Below are 18,245 nucleotides of genomic sequence, written 5' to 3'. Positions count from 1 at the left end.
CCAGGAGCTCAGGGCAGATAACATCCCTTATGATTTAGGAGTATTAGCTAGAAGCAGCAGTGTTTTTTCTCTTCCCTCTGTTTTTTTACCATCCTTTCTCTGGGTACCATGTAACGCACGTTACCAGCAGTTTTCTTTCTTACTGAGTTTTCCCGTTGTCTCCCCCCGACCTGGTTCTAGCACACTTCTAAGGTGGAAGCTACCAAATGAAAGCGTTCTCTACCAGTCTCAATTCGACGTTTTATTTGTTTTCAAAGCCTAGTCCCTGATGCATTTGATAGGATTAGGTAAAAGGTGGCTGTGGCAGACGGGAAGCACTGCTTTTAACGACGTAGCACGCCATAGAAATGGCTGATGGAAACACAGCTCTTCTGTATATCCTCTACCTGGTCCTCCTTGAAATTCACTTTTTATATTTCAAGCACATGAAATTAAGTCACTTATACAGTAAATATTGATTGAGGGCCCATTACTTGTCAAGCACTCCACTGGGCCTCAGGAGTGGAGCTGGGAACTGAATGAACGCGGATGCTGGCCTCTCAGGGCTGGCTCTCAGGGTATCTCCTTACCTTTGTGTTAGAGCAGGGGTCGGCAAACTGTGGCTCACAAGCCACACGCAGCTCTTTGGGTACGTTCCGGCTCAAAAGTTTGCCGACCCCTGGAAGAGCCAGTCCTGTCCCTCAAAACAATTTAAAAATTATTCGAGAGCCAGCAATATATTTTTACATAATCACCATATGTGAATGTCCTTTAAAAATTTTATAAATGAAACTATGCTAGTTTGATTTTCATTTTCAGTTTTACTTCAGAGCCACGTGTACATACCCAAAGAGCCGCATGTGGCTCGCGAGCCGCAGTTTGCCGATCCCGGACGGCTCTTCGGTCTCAAAAGTTTGCCAACCCCTGTGTTAGACTGAGGCTCTGGAAACGAAGGCTCACGTCTTCCTTGGCTGTTGGATCCCTGGCGGCCCCCACAGCGTGAGTTGTCTTGGTCGTCGTCACATCCCAGAGCCATGGCCCACGTGCTAAGCAGTGGTGTCTGTGCAGCAGGTGTCTGCAGAACAAACCTGCCTGGCCCTGATTCTCGTGGCTCTTCCCGAAGGATTCGGAGTGGTGTTTCTGTTACAGCTGGGCACCACAGACCAGCCCGCTGGTGGTTAATTAATGTAGTCTCGCCTCCTGACAATTCCTGTGCCTTTCATAGTTTCAGGTCTGTGCAGTTTCAGCTCTTCAGGGTCAGGACTTTCAGCTGCCATTTTCCTTTATGCATTTAAAAGCCACTCTATTGTCACATCTTCGTGTCCAGGTGGGATTGTTCGTCTCCAAGTCTCATTCCTGCATTTGTCCTAGTGGGTAATATGCGTTCCTCAGTCTTCACTGTCACTACTTTAGAATGTCTCTCTTCGTGCTTATAATATTTCTTGTTTTCACTGAGTACTGGAACTGTGCAGGCAGTGCCCCCCCCCACTTTGGTGCTCCCTGAAAAGTTAGCAAACTGAAAATGTTTGTTGTTTTGTACACTTATGTAAAGGTGGGTGTGGGCTCTGTGTCAGAGTCCCTTACGTCCTTTGCTCTCTCACACTGATCAACTGCAGTTTCCTACCTTCTATTCCAGTTGGGTTTGCTGCCTCACTGACATGAAGTTGCTTCCTCATGACTTGGGGTGCTCTTCTATGCTCAGGGCCGTGTCCTGATGTAGCTGAGCTCCTTGAGTACACCTTAGTGTCCTTGAAGAAGAGGTTTGAAATTGTTGCCCTCATAACACCTCAAGCTCTAGTACTGAAGGATTTCAAGGGAGAAATAATTGTCCATTTGCTGCGCTGCCCTTGCTGTAACATTTTGTCTGCTAATCGCCGTTAGTTGTCCTGGCAGCATCCTAAACGATTTTCCCTGACGTGTCTAAGAAAAGTGCAAAACTCAGACCAAGGGAGAAGAAATATGCATCCAAAATCACTGCCAAGGAAGACAGTTTAAGAAGAATTGTGAGTTTCCATTTCTAGGGTTTGGGTACGTAGACTTGGGGAGTTTTTAAGAAGTGGCATATGGCGATTTTTCCTAAGGCTAAATTTAGCCATTGCTTTGGAAAATCAGAGTGGCACAGCTTGTGCCTTGTCTCCGTCCGGCCCTTCCCTTTCCTCTGCACTGGGGCATCTGAAATGGTCGCTGGGCAGGAGCAGTTTAATGCACTCCAGCAGTCCCATTTATTCTGGGGAGGAATTAAGTGACTTCATTTTCCCTGTCTTTCTGAGCTTCCTAAAAAATTTAGGAGACTTCCTGAGCAGCAATTACAGTTCTCTACAGAAATAGTTCAAGTCATGCCCCCTTTTGCTTCATCAGCTCCTCCTGCCAGCGCGGCCAAGGGCTGTAAATGGAACGAGAGATGGCCTCTCAGTCCCGTCCAAATAGCAACAGGAGGGCACATGTGCACTTGAGCTACAAATAACGCGTTTTAAAATAGCAGATGGTATTTGATGATCGCTCCTTCATTCATTTACCTGCCAAGGCAAAACTTCTTCTTCTGCTCTGGCAACGAGACCGGAGGTGACTCTGCTCAAGCCATTGTAAGAACAAGTTGTGGTGTTCGCAGATATTATTCCTTAGCTGGGTTTCAGGTGTCCAAATCCATGCAGACTTTCTGAGACCTGTTCTAGGAAAATGTGTCTTGCGTTCAACACAATAAAAATTGCGTGTTCGTACAACAACCGGACCCGACCGACTTGTTAAGCTCTTTTGTAACTAATTATAGGCACTCCTCTCTCACGAAGGTGTGCTGCCAGCCAAGTGTGCCAAATATTTCACCGGGGAAAAGGGGGACTGTCTGAACAGCAGGGACCCGTATTCTTGAGGCGAAGCTCTGTGCAGAAAGCGAAGTAACAGTCTGTGGGGTTCCAGCTTGTGTCTGTGGAGAAGTCAGTATCCCTCCGCTTTTCTGCCAGTCTTGCCCCAACACACGGTGGTTACACAACCTTCTTGCCTGAGCCAAAAGGAAGTGGCGGCCAGCCAGGTACACTGATAGAGCTTCTCACCTGCTTTCAGATCAATTTCACTGGGTTTCGATCAGTTTGACCCCTCTCTCTCCCACTGGAATAAGTGATAAAAGTGGTCACTAGTGGGTACCCCCTGGAGTCCCTTGTGGAGAGCACAGGTCACTCAGAGCCCTTACCCCGTGTTTGGATGACCTCATCGATAAATTGACTTCCAGAAGAAGCTTAACTTAGAAAATCATATTTATTCCACCGGCTGAGCACCCACCCCATAGCTGGTGCCAACGATATAAGGCAGAGTCCCTGCCTTCTAAAAGCTCTCATGTCGGAAAATAATTGTACACTCGTCTGCTAAGTCCCATTGGGAAACAGAACGAAACCCGAGGGTTCCCCGGGCGCCCTGGAGGACAGACCTGAAGTCCATCTGCGCTCAGGTCCCGGCCCTGATACTTACAAGCAGTGTGATGCTGGGCGAGAAACACGTTTTCTGAGCCCCAGTTTCCTCCTGTAAAATGAAGAGGAAAACCTTTCAGAGCTGTTTTGAGGGTTAGAAATAATACATGTGGAGTGTCTGGCTCACTGTAGATACTCAGCAGCAGCTATTAACCCTAAGACCAAAGCCCAGGTGGCCATGGGGAAAGGTTGGCATTACCAGAGGCCCAAAGGCTTGTCAAGTTCCTGGTGAGTTTGGAGAACAGTGAGTGATAAAACCCCTAAAAAGGAGCCAGAGACCGTTGGTAAAGAGCACCGCATACCACACCAAAGCGTTTAAATTTTGTTTTGTAGGTCAAAGGGGAGGGGTTTGCGGTTTTAAAAATGCCCTTATCTGATAGAATGTCAAAAATGGCCTCTGTGTTGTATTGCTCAATACAGTCATGAATGTTAATTAGGTTCCAAGATTTAAAGTGACTTGTTTAAATCAAGAGGAAAAGTAGGGGCAGCTGAGAGCTGAGAGCCTGCGACATCTGGCTCGGAGCTGGTTTCCCGATGGAGACATTTTCTTACATCATATGCCTAAATACTTGGGATTCTCCACTTTTACAGCCGCAAATCCCGCGCTTTCTAAACTTAGAACATACTGTGGGTGTCTGACTTCATGAAATTTTCTCTGCCTTTAAAACTCTGGTATCATTCAGGAATTTAAAATGTCTTAGGTATATATTAATTTGGGACATTTCACAATAAGTCCCTTTGAGGGTTAGGAATCCCTATCAGAGAGAGATGAAAAGACCCAGGAGTGCCCTGTGCTGTGTGACACTTGGCATAACTGCCCTCAAGGAGAGGCTGGGATTGGATGAGCCCAGCAAGAGAAGGTTTGTGCGGCCCCAGCTCACTGTCCATTGCCTCTTGGGCCAGTGATTGGCTGGAAGTGTTTTTTCATTTCTTCCTGATCTTTGCAATACTCAAAGCTATTCTGGGATTATGAGTATATGCCCCCTAGACGGCTAGGATGAAGCTGCAGAGCTGTCAGAGTCAGAGACGTGAGTACAAACACGTGATGATTTTAATATGTGTACAGCTAGATACAGAAATGGTTACAGATACTTGTGCATGCACGGGCTATTATACTCTCATGTACTTCCTTGCTCTGTCCACTGAGAGGGCCTAGAAGCAGTAACACCTGCACCCCCCCCCCAATAAAACAGCCATGAGCACATCCAGCACCCAGATCTTGGTTTCTAAATGCCATTCTCCAATAAAAGAAACCAGGACTCCTTAGAGAAATTGCTGATTCTAGGGCTGGGCAGGGAATAAAAGATAAACCTGGAGCATCTTATGATGCCAGAAAGTAAGGAAGGGCTCAGAAATGAAGGAAGAGAGAGCTGCGAGTGTATCCAAGGGACACAGGCACCAGCCTGAAAGAGCTCACAGTGACCAAAGCTGGGTACTTCAAGCAATAAACTGGCAGTATTAGATTATGACCCAAGGCGTAAAATAAGATACAAGGTCAGACAAGTTCACGAAATCACCCTAGAAAAAGTGCTCCATACCTCACTGATGACTATCACTGCGGTCACCTTTGAAGAACTCCCCTTGGGAAGTTATGCACTGACGCCAGCACCTACTCCACCCTTCAAAGCAATTTTGGAACTCTTTTTCTGGAATGGCCATCAGAGATTTCGTCGTATTACCCTTGATGTCCTGAGTGTCATCAAAGTGTCTTCCTTTCAATATTTCCTTTGTCTTTGGGTAAAGAAAGAAGTCATTGGGGGCCAGATCAGGTGAGTAGGGAGGGTGTTCCAATACAGTTATTTGTTTACTGGCTAAAAACTCCCTCATAGACAGTGCCATGTGAGCTGGTGCATTGTCGTGATGCAAGAGCCATGAATTGTTGGTGAAAAGTTCAGGTCGTCTAACTTTTTCACACAGCCTTTCCAGCACTTTCAAATAGTGAACTTGGTGAACTGTTTGTCCAGTGGTACAAATTCATAATGAATAATCCCTCTGATATCAAAAAAGGTTAGAAATATCATTGCAACAAGTTCACGAACTTAATTGTCAGATCTCGTATACATGAGTTCATACTGATATAAGAAAATGATTGACCGAACAAATAAATAGAGGACAAATCTTCCTCATGGGAGAACTCCACATAAGTGGGTACTCCCCCATCCATGAAGAGGAGCTGAATTCCCTTCTCTTTGAGTATGGGCTGGATTGAGTGACTCGCTTCTCAAGAACGGAGTGTGGAAAGTGAAGAACGCTAACTGTCATAGAGCAGCCTAGCAGACACTGCTGTCACCATCAGCAGTACGTCATCCTGTGCCCCAGATATTATGGGATGAGAAGGGCACTTCCCCTCTGGGATATCCTTCTTATTCTTAAAAGCTCACGACTCCAGTCTCATTGTTAGAAAACACCAGAGCAACTTAAGTTGAGGAACCCTACAAAGCACCTGACCAGTATGCTTCAAAACTGTATGAAAAACAAGGAAATAGTGAGATGCTGTCACAGATCAGAGTAGGTAGGAAATTTAACAGTGAAGTGCAATGTGGTCTATTTGGTTGGATTCTGGACAAGAACAAGTACATTAATTCTAATTCAATTCTAACAGTGCAGTCGGATTCAAGTCCATGGTTAATTAGGGATAGATCAGTGTTCGTTTCTGAGTTTTGGCAAATGCACCATGGTTATGTCAGACGTTAATATTAGGGGAGACTGGGTGAACGGTATGAGGGAGCTCTATTATCTGCAGCTCACCTGTAAATCTACAGTTGTTCAGGGAATTTTAAACTTTTTTTAAATGCCCCCATAGGTACAGCTGGTTAAAAGGATCCAGTCTAATAATAGCTCAGACCACTTAAAGAGGTTTCACATACTGGTCTATTTCATCCTCACAGCAATAAGGTAAATAGTGATATCCCCATTTTACAGATGGGAAAGTTGAAGTGCCGAGTGGTCATTCTTTTCCCAGTCACAGTGACAGGATTAAACCTAGAGCTTTTTTTTAAGGTTTTTATCGGGGAAGGGGAACAGACAAGTTGCTGTCCTTTTGTTCTTCAGCCTAGTTGTGGAGGATGTCGCTTCACTGGCCCATGTTGGTATTATCATTGCTCTTTTCCCGGGTGAGGCAGTCGCTCGCCAGCCATTGGACAGCCACTCACGGTGGCTCAGGGCAGCTCACGAAAGCACACGTCAGCTGCCGGCCAGCCCCACTGCAGCCTACGCCGTCGCTAGCGACTCATGGCAGCCCAGCTCCAGGTTGAGCTGTTGTTCACCATCTCAGCTGTAGAGGGCACAGCATCACGGGCCCTCATGTGGGATCCGAACCGGGGCCCTGCTGCTCAGAGCTGGCGTCCCAAGCCAACTCTTAACCAACGCGCCACTTGGCCGGCCCAAACCTAGAGCTTTTATCTCCACGCCAGTGTTCTTTCCACTTAGGTATTATAGCTGCCCAGTGTAACAAGGCTGCTTCGGCTAGTGGAGGTGCAGGAAGATGAGGCCATGAAGAGCCTTTGAATGAATCGTGAGCCAGACTGTTGCAGCAAAGCCACCAGGATTATTTACTTCTGTCTGGGGTGCAGGTGTGTGGGCGCGTGTGTCTTGAACGTAGCGGGAAGGAATGACTGCGTGGTTGTTGGCAGTCCTGGGTCCCTGGAACTGCACATGGAAATAGGCTGCTTTAGAGAAAAGCATGAGGCAGAGACAGACAGCTGGGAAGACACCCCATTTAGTCAGCTGAGCGAAGGCGGTGGCGATAGGGAGGTAAGGCTTGATGGGGGTGGTAGAGCAGTGCTGATGGGGAGCAGGGAGCAGTGCAGGTAGGTGGGTTTTAAATTGCTTTCAGGTGCTGTCAGGTCTGAACTGGGCATGCACTTGAGAAGAAAGGTTCAGCCCCGGACTGCGGACCGAGCACGTGGCTGGACCTGGCGTCACCTTCACACATGTGTGTGGGTAGGAACCTGTGTTCTGCCTGAGCAGGTGGTCCTCGGATCCTCCTTTAACAGGCACTTGGGTGGACAGAGGATTCGTTCCTGTGGAAGGAGGCTGGGCTCTTAGAGCAGCGGTTCTTGAAACGTGGCCCCAGACCGGAAGCATCATCATCACCTGAGAACTTGTTAGAAATGCAACGTCTGGGCCTTCCCCAGACCTACTAAATCCAAAAAGAAAAGAAAAGAAAATCCCGGGACTAGGAGGGCCCACTGGTCTGTTTTAAGAAGCCTCTCGGTGGTTCTGCTGCCCGCTGGGTCTGAGGGCCCCTGGGATGAGCACAAGCCGCCTGCAGAGGGGACCAGCCCAGGTGGAGCACATGTGGAGATGCTCTGCCACAGTGGGGTGCCCAGACACAGACCCAGCGGTCCTGCTGCGGAGGCACTGGCGTTCAGACCTCACCGTGCCCAGCCGTTAGAGCCGGGGTTATTCCAGGACTTATGGGGGTACGGGGGGCAGGAGTTGGAGAGCGTTTTTGTAGAAGCAGTTACTTGTTCTTTTGCTGAGGAGGACCTAGCCTAAAACTCCCAGACAAGAACTGAAAGCCGGGAACTGCCAGGCGGGAGCTGGAGCTGGAGCTGGGACAGCCGGCTGCGTGCTGGGCTGGGCCCTTCAGAGGCCCATGTGCTCGTGGAAATGCGCTTTCTCTGCTGGCTCTGTGCCAGCTGTTCCCATGATGGAGCCACTCAGTAGCTTCAGTCTCACTGTCCTGAGGACGTGGGGCTCAGGAGCCCTCAAAGCTGAGTCACCGTCGGCTTCATTTGAACCATCATGGGTGAGGATGGGGCCAGATGTATCAATCCCCTCGACCTGCACGTTATTCGTTTTCTCTCCCTGTCCCCCAACATGTTAATTTCAAGAGCCAGGCTCATTCAGGCCGCAGAAATTATTTGCTGGCCAACACTCGAGGCAGGGATATCTTCACTAACCTTTAAGGCACGCCCCTTCCCTCCCCCCCCCCGCAGTGCTCGGTGCATAGCAGGTGCTCAGTAAGTAAATATTTGTGCATGAATAAGGGAATCTTTAAATATACTTTTTTTTACTTTGATGTTATTAGAAAAATTTTTTTGCTTCTAAGAAATTACATTCCCTTTACCCCATAATCACCTACAATATGCAAATCAGGCGATATATAGCTCTGAATTTGCCAAATAGTTGACAGTCATGTTTTGTTTTGTTTTTTCCTTTTATTTCCAAATCTATTTCCACTTGTCTAAATTTTTAAGTACATTTTTTTCCTCTTTTATGTTTTTGGCATAATTTACGTTTTCTGGTTTTTTTTTTAATTATTAGTTTTAATCGTCGTAATAACACTGTTAAACCAAAACAAGCACAGAGTTGCTGCCTTTGCCTCCCAGGTGATGGAAATGTGAAGCCTATCATTTTCTCCTTCTGAAAAGCCCTGCAGATGGGGTGGCCTGGCCCTTCCCAGAGGACAGGAAGTGGGATCAGAGAGCCTCTGGTCCTTGGTCAGTGCAGCACAGCAGACCTGCACTCTCCAGGGTGCTGACTCATTCATTTCCATTTGCAATTGTTTCTGATATTAATTATAACTCCCTTCCCCCTTTGGAGCCGAGAGTCTCAGACATGCCGTTACACATGATATTTTGTTAAGAGACAAATAATTGCTTCTGAGTAGCTTCATGAAGTGCTACTCAGAGCAGCTTACTGACTTCAGAGAGCTCACGGCACAGTTAGCTGGGGGTAGGGCTGGACATACAGCCCGGGACAAAAGCCAGTAACCTCTGTGGCAGACAGAGTCGTGGGGACTGTGTATTGACCTGGCTGTGCTGTGGGCGGGGCCCGGCCCGGGGCCCGGCCCGGTGATATCAGGGAGGGTCTGTCTGCAGTGGCCACATTTGGCCCGGGGATGGCACGTCAACTGCACTGCAGAGCACTGCAGCACTGCCAGCACAAAGCCACCTCCAACAGAAACAGATGGCAGGCAGGCGCGCCTGCAGTGCTCCCTCGAGGCTGGCCACAGCTGGGCAGCCCTCTCCGTACTCTTCAGCCCCTTTGCGTGACGTGGCATGTTAATCTGGGCTGCTAGCTCCTAGCCAGTGCAAACAGGGCTCCGAACCAAGTCAAATGGGTTCTGAACATTCATTTAGGAGGTGCCAGATTCATGGGCTCGCAAAGGACGGAATCAGTAGTTGGCTGTAGAGGCCTCACCCGTCTCGGGAGGGAGGTGTGCGCGTCTGCACAGGTTCACAGAGGAATGGCTGTCAGCACAGGTGGGAAGAAGCAGGGACAGTGATCAGAGTGTCACAGACGGTAACTGCCATCCAGTTGGAGGAGTCCTGCATTCGGTAAATTTCCACTTTCTAATAGGGCCTGGAGGATGGAGGCCAGTGCCGCCTCTGAAGTCATTTTGTATCTGCCGTGAGTGGTCGCACTGTTCATCCCGTGCATATTCATTCAGGGTTACTTCGCATTAGTGACTTAGCAGCAGGTGCTGAAGGTTTGTCATATCTACCCGTGTGTGTGAAATTGGAACAAAGATGTTATCTTGCACTTTTAAGGAGGAAGTATTTTGCTTTTTGTGTTGTTCCTGGAAATAGCTTATTAGAAAATACCATCACCGTTCTTGAAAAGCCGTCTCCCTCCTCGGGCATTTGTGGTTGGGTGAAGTGAAATCAATTCAGCATTCAGTATTGAAAAATTTCCTGGGAAACAGGCTATTTACTATCTTTTTACTGTAAGATAGAGATTACATTCCCTAGCGTAAGACCACCTGATGCAAAGTCCTCTCTTGTTTGGCTTCCTGTCGTATAGCACAGTGGTTCTGTGCCAGGCCCGAGAGCCAGATGGACCAGCTATTGCCTCGTGCCTCAGTCTTCTCATCCATAAAATGGGGATAATCAGAGTACCTACCTCACATGATGGTCGTGGAGAGTAAATGAGTTAACTATAGTATAAAGTGATGAAAACAGTGCCGGGTACGTAGGAAGCACCCCATAAGTGTTACGCCATGCAGACCCCATTTGTCTTACCTCATGTAGAGTCAGTAAGCTTTTCTCACTGGTGTTGGGATGTATAGTCAGGATGGCAAGGAACGCTGATATTATAAAATACTTCTTTTCCGGGTTATTCCTTTTCATGATTCAGATGGCTGTATTTTGAAAATAGTTATGCCATTAGCAATTTGAGGAAGAAATATGTTGTCACAGCTGTTCAGTCAATTTCCAAAGACTTTTAATTATTTTGTCTGAAGATGATGATGGCTGGAACTCACCATGTGCTGAGCATATTAATTCATTTAAGCCTCAGAACAGCCCTCTGAGACCAGGACAGTTACTACCACCTTTGAGGGCTAGGACGCTGAGGCGCCAAGGATTTGGCTCTAAGTTATACAGCTATGATGTGCAGAGCCAGGGCTCTCAGCGCTGCACCCTCCGCCCCGTGGCCCCTCCCCGCCCCGCGGGGCCCCCCTCCCTGCCCTGTGCCCCCTCTTGCCGTGGTCCAGCCACACAGCTTCTGCTCTTTGAATGCCTTACCTCACCCCAGCTCTTGGCAGGTCTGGCTCCTTCTCATCATTCTGGTCAAACTCAAGTGTCACCTTTCCTGACTTATGTAAATTCTACCCCTACCCACCACTCTTTATCACATTACCCTGCTTGCTACACGTCCTAGAGCAGGGAGAGGCCTTCTCTGACCGTTCACTGATTACCTGGCACAGCACAGTTTAAAACCTGTTGAGTGAGTATAGGTGCCACTGATTTTAATAATGGTCCTAGCTCCATGTTTGACATGTATATGTAACCCAACTCGGATATGCGTGTGTGAGTGCACACGTGTGTGCCTACACACAGGAATGTGGAGAGAGATTCTGATCTTGGTGAACCGGTACAGAATCACACACTGCTTCTCTTTGAGTTACAATTCTAGCCCCAGCAGTAACGTCCTGATGTTTTTCTTACGTGGGGCTGAAGCGCTTGTTTGTGTTTGTCTCTGAAAAGACTGAGTCACGTGTTAAAAGAAATGTTATGGGTCTCAGGCAGCGAATGATCCAATTCCTAAAATAAATTGTAAAAGCAAAAGCTCCTGGATCAAGAAATATCATTTTTTTACCCAGTGTTTGGGTAAAACAGAGAGTACGTCAAAAATATATATCTGTATCTTGTATATCCTTTCCCACAGCGATTGCTTTTTTCCATTGATTTAAGTTTAATTGTATTCATTTCATTTGTTTGCTCTCCGGGCCCCTCTACCAGAGCTCTTCAAGGTTTCTGTTGGGGAATTTGACAGTGATATGGGGTACCAGGAACCTGAAACCAGGATTCTGACAAAAAGGGGTTTTCTGTTCGTTTAGCTGAGAGCTTTGGGCGGGTGTAGGTGCGGCAGGCTTGTGGGAGGTGTGAGACTGGCTGCCACGCTGGGGACCTGGCCTGGGGAGACCTCTGTGATTTGGTCAAGCTGATGACAGTGTTTGGGGTGCTGGTCCTGCAGGCTTGAAAAGGCCATGTGTTAACTGCTCTCCTCCCAGAACAAACCTCACCCTTCCTTGTTCTGCCCTAGATAACCAGTTCAGGATGTCCATCCTAGAACGTCTGGAGCAGATGGAGAGGAGGATGGCTGAGATGACGGGGTCCCAGCAGCACAAACCAGGCAGCGGAGGCGGCAGCAGTGGAGGGGGCAACGGGAGTGGGAATGGAGGAAGTCAAGCTCAGGTACGAGTCTGTGCGGACGATCACCTTTCGTTCTGTTTCATGTGCTACTGACAGGTGAGGCCATTGGCCACTGTGCCTTATCTGGTGACCGTGTCGCTCCTGGAGGAGGCCAAAGTCAGAGGGAGCGCTGGCTGGCAGTGCTGGGCTTCCAAGTGTTAAAATCTGTGTCTGTGAAAGCAGCCTTGGGATGTGGGGCTTCTGGCGTTACCTCCCTCAGCCGTAAATCACTGTTACTGGTCTCGGCATTCACTGCTGTTACCTGGCAGCGGGAAGGAGGGCGACCAATGAAAACCCAGAGGCCAAATGGTGACTCAGCTCTGCTGGGGCTCAGAGTTCATGTAGAATCTGTGTCGTCATTTGTCTTCTATCTCTGTCTTCAGTATAAATATAAAACATCCTTGAACTCAGTGATTCATAAGCCTTTTAAAACTCAAGAAGAGCAGTATGAAAGGGGCCCAGAGAGACTGTTTCTGTAATTTTTCAGCATGAAACATTATACTTTCTATCATCTTTCACACATTCCATGAAGAGTGCATTACGTTGCTGAGCACAAGGAAATTACCCAATACTGTTTCAGAGTCCCATTGGTCTGGAAGGCTTTATATGAATTTCATTTAGGAGCTTCATTTTGGAAAAGTCTCCTAGGCAGGAACTATGTTTTCAGGAGACCCTAGACTGAATTTAAAGGATCTGGTAGGGTTTCTTACCTCCACTACTGAGTTGTTGCCTAAAAACCTAAACTAATTTTCTCTTCAAGACGAGGGATGATTTCCTTTGAACTATTACATTTTTAAGTGAACTTCTAGAGTTTTAGGACCCTTGTGAATATCAAGTGTTAGTAATATTTCTAATAATAGATGAAAAACAAAGCTTCATATACCACGCCCAAACACTAACCTCTTTTTACTTGAGTTTTCTTCTTCTTTCTCACCTGCCTTCAGAAATCGATGGAAAAGGAAAGACGAGGCGCGCAGTAAACATTGTTCAGGCTTAACCAGGCTTCTTCTTCACCTGGCACTGCTAAGCTTTTTCAAATCATTGTTTCATATATCTCACTGCTAAAACAGATTCCCATACATTTTTTTCCTTTAACCAACAAAGATGGCAGAAAGGGAAGGGAACAGAAAGTCATTCTACAGCTCAGCCATTCAGCCGTGGGTGGGCGTGTTATCATCTGATCCCATAGTAACTGCTGCTGAATACGCCTTCATCAGTTAAAGTCGGCTTCAGGAAATATCTGTGTCCACCTGATGTGATGGAGGTGTGGCTGTTTTTGTTGAATGCAAAAGACCTCCCCCTTTGTTCACTACCCGGACATTTGCACGTGCTCACGAGTGTGTGCATTCAGTATGTGCAGAGCAGCTCTGCCTGGACTCTAAGTCAAGGTCAGTCTACCTCAGGAGGGGACCAGCTGTGCTTTTTAAGATGTTTTTACAGCTCTAGTGATGATGACATGACGTCCACCTTTTCCCATTATTTTTGCAGACATTTTTTTTCCAGATTTAAAAATTAAAAAGAAAAGTTTCTTAAGGAGAAGCAACAGTATTTCTATAGTAATTGAATTGTATGGTGTTTGTTACTGCAAAAAATACTTTTAAAATAATACCAGAGATGAGAATTAGGCTCAAAGTGCCATTTATTTGGGACGAGTGTTAGACATGAAAGTGCTCACACAGAGACTCAGATAAGCTGTTGAGGTCACTAACTTTAATTTTATTTTTCTTCCTTTACAACTGAATCAAGGGAAGAAAGCCACGTGATTGAAATGAGTGCGTTTGTCTTTCCTGTAATGAACAACACTTAAATGTCAAGATCTCTCATACCTTCCCCAATATCCGTTTTACTTTATATAAAAGACTGAATTATTATTGGATTTAAAATTTTTTAAAACTGAGATATAGTTGACATATAACTTTATATTAGTTTCAGGTGTACAACATAATGATTCGATATTTATACACATTGTGAAATGATCACCACAGTAGGTCTTGTTACGTCCACCATCACACAGTTACACATCTCTTTCCTCATGATGAGAGTTTGGAAGACCTCCTCGCAGCAGCTCTCCAGTGGGTGGCGTTAACTGCGGTCATTGTGCTGTCATTGCATTCCCAGGACTCCATTTATTTTGTCACTGGAATTTTGTACCTTTTCACCCCATTTCACTCACCCCCGCAGCCCCCACCTCTGGCAACCACCAATCTCTTCTCTGTATCTGTGAGCTTAGGTTTGTGTTTTTTAGATTCCACGTATAAGTGAGATCATACAGTATTTGTCTTTTTCTGTTTGACTTATTTCACTTAGCATAATGCCCTCAAAGCCCATCCATGTTGTCACAAAGGAATCACTAGATAATTTTAAGTGTTTCTTTGGGGAGAAAGCTCCCCCTGTTAGTGACTTAAGTCCCCTGCAGAAGCAGTAGGCGGTTCAGAAGCCCAGGTATCCCGGGGGAGGCATTGGGATGTTAACTCTGCCATGCTGTCACAGCAGTTTACTACCTGCAAGGTTTACCTCAACCGGGAGGCGAGGGCCTTGCTTTTTTTTTTAGCAACAAAGGCGTCCCTGAGATGGAGTAGCATGAAGTCCATAATCAGAGTGTCAGCGGTAATAGATGCTAGTGTCCTGGAGTTACGGAAAATTACCTTGGGCCCCGCCGGCAGACACGTGCTGCCGAGCTGCAGAGTACATCCTGTCCTCGGTTCCACGGCGTCTCTTCATTTTCAGTTTGGTGTTGCTAATCGTAAAGCACTTGTTCCCCCACATCGGACGCTGGCCTGGGGGAGGGCCTCGGGCCCTCTAATCCTAACGTGTGCTTTTCCATGGCAGTGCGCATCTGGCCCCGGGACGCTGGGCAGCTGCTTTGAGAGCCGCGTGGTTGTCGTGTGCGAGAAGATGATGAGCCGGGCCTGCTGGGCCAAGTCCAAGCATTTGATCCACTCGAAGACTTTCCGTGGAATGACCCTCTTACACCTGGCTGCTGCCCAGGGTTATGCCACCCTAATCCAGACGCTCATCAAATGGCGGTAAGACCAGGTGCACATGGCGGGGGGTGGTCCTCACTCAGGGATACGCAGTGTCCTCCTTGGCGTTTCCCTAGTGGAGAGAAATCTGGCCATTCGGGGAGCATCCTAGCCTGTGAGCAAGGGGCTTCTTCCTCTGGGGACAGTTTCCAAGGGCATTTTATGAATGTCTGCCCAAGAAACACCGAGTGAGATGCCTCCTGAATGTGGGACCTTTTATTTCCCCTGGGATCCTAGCAAAATGGAGAGTCCGAAGCCCCCTGTGAAGTTCGGGACAGTTTCTTCACCTCAGGGACTGAGACGCTCCATGGGGTCTCACCCTTGGGGGGTTTTATGCCATTTCTAGTATTTCCTTTACACATTGATTCATTGTGCAGTAATTGCCGACGCATCCCTTACAGCACGAAGCACGCAGATAGCATTGACCTGGAGCTGGAAGTCGACCCCTTGAACGTGGACCACTTCTCCTGTACTCCTCTGGTAAGAAGCAGCTTCATTTACTCCCTGGACCTTTTTCCTTGGCTGGCATTGGGATGTGCCTGGTTCCCTGTGTGAGATTCCCTCTGTCTCATTGACAGAGAATATTTATCAGAGTTGCTTTGGAATGCTAATGGTTTATACCCCTGTTAGTGTTGCCAGCAAGGACAAATTTGTCACTTGGCAGCAGTGGCCAAGTAAAACATGTTTTAAACTCAAGCTTGCTTTGTCTTCTTGTTTTTCAGATGTGGGCATGTGCCCTCGGGCACTTAGAAGCTGCTGTCGTCCTGTACAAGTGGGATCGTCGGGCCATCTCTATCCCCGACTCTCTGGGGAGGCTGCCTTTGGGAATTGCCAGGTCAAGGGGTCATGTGAAGTTAGCAGAGTGTCTGGAGCACCTGCAGAGGGATGAGCAGGCCCAGCTGGGACAGAACCCCAGAATCCACTGTCCTCCAGGTGAAGAGCCTGCTACAGATAGCTGGATGACCCAGTGGCACAGCGAGGCCATCAGCTCTCCAGAAATACCAAAAGGAGTCACCGTTATTGCAAGTACCAATCCAGGTAAAAATTCACAAGTATTACACCTCAGACTTGACAGATTTCCCATTTGCTTTCATGCAGCTACCCTCAGAAAAGTCCATAGGATGCTCACAGACATTTAAGGGCTTGGGATTTTTTTATGTTTCTGATTTTTCTTTTAGCTGTAAGAATGCCTAGTGCTTCCCTCCTTTCCCCTCCCTCTCCCCGCCAAGAAAATGCAGAAAGTAGCAAAAAAAATAAATAAAAATCTATGCGCAAGAGAGAAATACAAATTTTGGAGGAGGATTAGCTGAATACAGTATATATTTTGGGGGACTATTTAAATGTTAGGGACATGTCTTGAGTTCCGGCTTTGCACTTTGTGTCCCTCAGGCATAGAGAAAGTGTTAATTCTTTAGGATTCCGAATTTTATCTCCTGTCCTGACTATCCCTTTCTACTGTACTTTTCAGAGCTGAGAAGACCTCGGTCTGAACCCTCTAATTACTACAGCAGTGAGAGCCACAAAGATTATCCAGCTCTCAAAAAGCATAAATTGAACCCTGAGTACTTCCAGGCAAGGCAGGAGAAGCTGCTGTCCACTGCACTGAGCCTGGAACAGCCAAATATCAGGAAACAGAGCCCTAGTTCTAAGCAATCTGTCCCTGAGACAATCAGCCCCAGTGAAGGAGTGAGGGACTACAGCCGGGAGCTCTCCCCTCCCACTCCAGGGACTGCAGGATTCCAAGCCTCTGGATCTCAGCCTGTAGTAAAGTGGAATCCCAAAGATCTTTACATTGGTGTGTCTACAGTACAGGTGACTGGAAATCCGAAGGGGACCAGTGTAGGAAAGGAGGCAGCACCTTCACAGGTGCGTCCACGGGAACCAATGAGTGTCCTGATGATGGCTAACAGAGAGGTGGTGAATACAGAGATGGGGTCCTACCGTGATAGTGCAGAAAACGAGGACTGCCCACAGCCCATGGATGATATACAGGTAAGCGCGGAGAAGGTAAGCCTGCACAGGCTGGTGGGTCCCTCACCGCTTCCTTGATCTTCACAATCTATGTCCAGAGGTCATGTGATGCTCTCTCCATTGAAGGTCGGAAGTCCGCCTTATGCATAAGGATGTTGGAAAACATTCTTTACTTGAGCTACGTGCTCCCTCAGTGAATCAGCTCTCGGAATAGGGCCTGAGCACCAGTCAGTGGCCCAGGTCTCTGCCATACCTTCCCTCTCGCCCCAGCTCCTCAGACCCCACCATAAGTCTCCTGTTTCTTCCTTGCACCCAGGGTGACTGATTTCACTGCTTTCAGTATGAGTTGTAATAGCGTCATGGCCTGATAAGAGCTAGTGTGACTCGAACTCAGTTTCTGATTTTATTTACGTTTAGTTAATTTAAGTTTAAATCTCCATTGGCTAGCACAGCTTTAGAGCAGTTGGCCTTCACTGAAACAGAGTCAATGCAGAGAATAGGAAATAACCTGCAAAGAACCTTTATATTTTCACTGAGCCTTGAGAGAATAATATTTTGCTAAATTGAGTACATAGCTATAAAAAGGCAGCAGTCTAAAGAAGCACTTTAGCCAACTGAAAAAAAATGGCAACTAAAAATAATGAAATAATTTCCAGAGTTCATGGAGGAATGAACAGTAAAACTGATCTGTCTGAATAATTATCAGTAGTGTGGGCGTGTGTATAAAGCAGTTGTTAAGAAGGGGTTCTTTAAATAGAAGGGGAATAATTTTTTAAAAATAACCTAGAACTAAAATTGTAAATCATTTTAACAAAACCAGAGAGGTAGGGAAGTGAAGAAGATAAAAGTGTATTAAAGCAGCTTTTCTGTCAGGAGATAATAATGTGTTCCACTTGCAATATTGATAGGTAAGTGTAGGCTGAAATATGCTTGTTAGAAATGTCAAATTAATAGGTAGCACGGAAACAGGCTACAGAACTTCTGTGTCACTGAAGGAGAAAAAAATTGCCCCATTTGGAAAAAATTCAGGAATAGTAAAGTAAAAAGCAGAAACAGTAATAATAAACAGAAAAGATGATATTATAGGGATATTTTCAAACATGTCTTATTCCTACTTTGGTAACTGATAATGCTATTAAAAGATTCTCAGATTGGGTAAAAAAGAAAGC

The 18,245-nt window shown here is 46.8% G+C and overlaps 1 protein-coding gene across 11 annotated transcripts in view; it reads left to right on the top strand.

Moving 5' to 3' along the window:
- Positions 1–18,245, top strand: part of CAMTA1 (calmodulin binding transcription activator 1) — an 833,165-nt gene that overhangs the window by 792,007 nt on the left and 22,913 nt on the right. For 7 of the 11 annotated variants that reach the window (XM_019660379.1, XM_019660380.1, XM_019660376.1 and 4 more), the window contains exons 12-16: positions 11,934–12,085; positions 14,912–15,108; positions 15,483–15,585; positions 15,828–16,143; positions 16,574–17,097. In XM_019660379.1, the coding sequence (XP_019515924.1) occupies positions 11,934–12,085; positions 14,912–15,108; positions 15,483–15,585; positions 15,828–16,143; positions 16,574–17,097 (1,292 nt within the window). The remainder of the gene's footprint in view (positions 1–11,933; positions 12,086–14,911; positions 15,109–15,482; positions 15,586–15,827; positions 16,144–16,573; positions 17,098–18,245) is intronic. The other 4 variants (XM_019660381.1, XM_019660377.1, XM_019660385.1 and 1 more) reach the window with 3 other exon arrangements.

The sequence above is a fragment of the Hipposideros armiger genome, unplaced genomic scaffold (genome assembly GCF_001890085.2).
Source record: "Hipposideros armiger isolate ML-2016 unplaced genomic scaffold, ASM189008v1 scaffold_316, whole genome shotgun sequence".
Lineage (NCBI taxonomy): Eukaryota > Metazoa > Chordata > Mammalia > Chiroptera > Hipposideridae > Hipposideros > Hipposideros armiger.
This window is presented reverse-complemented; position numbering and strand designations above follow the sequence as displayed.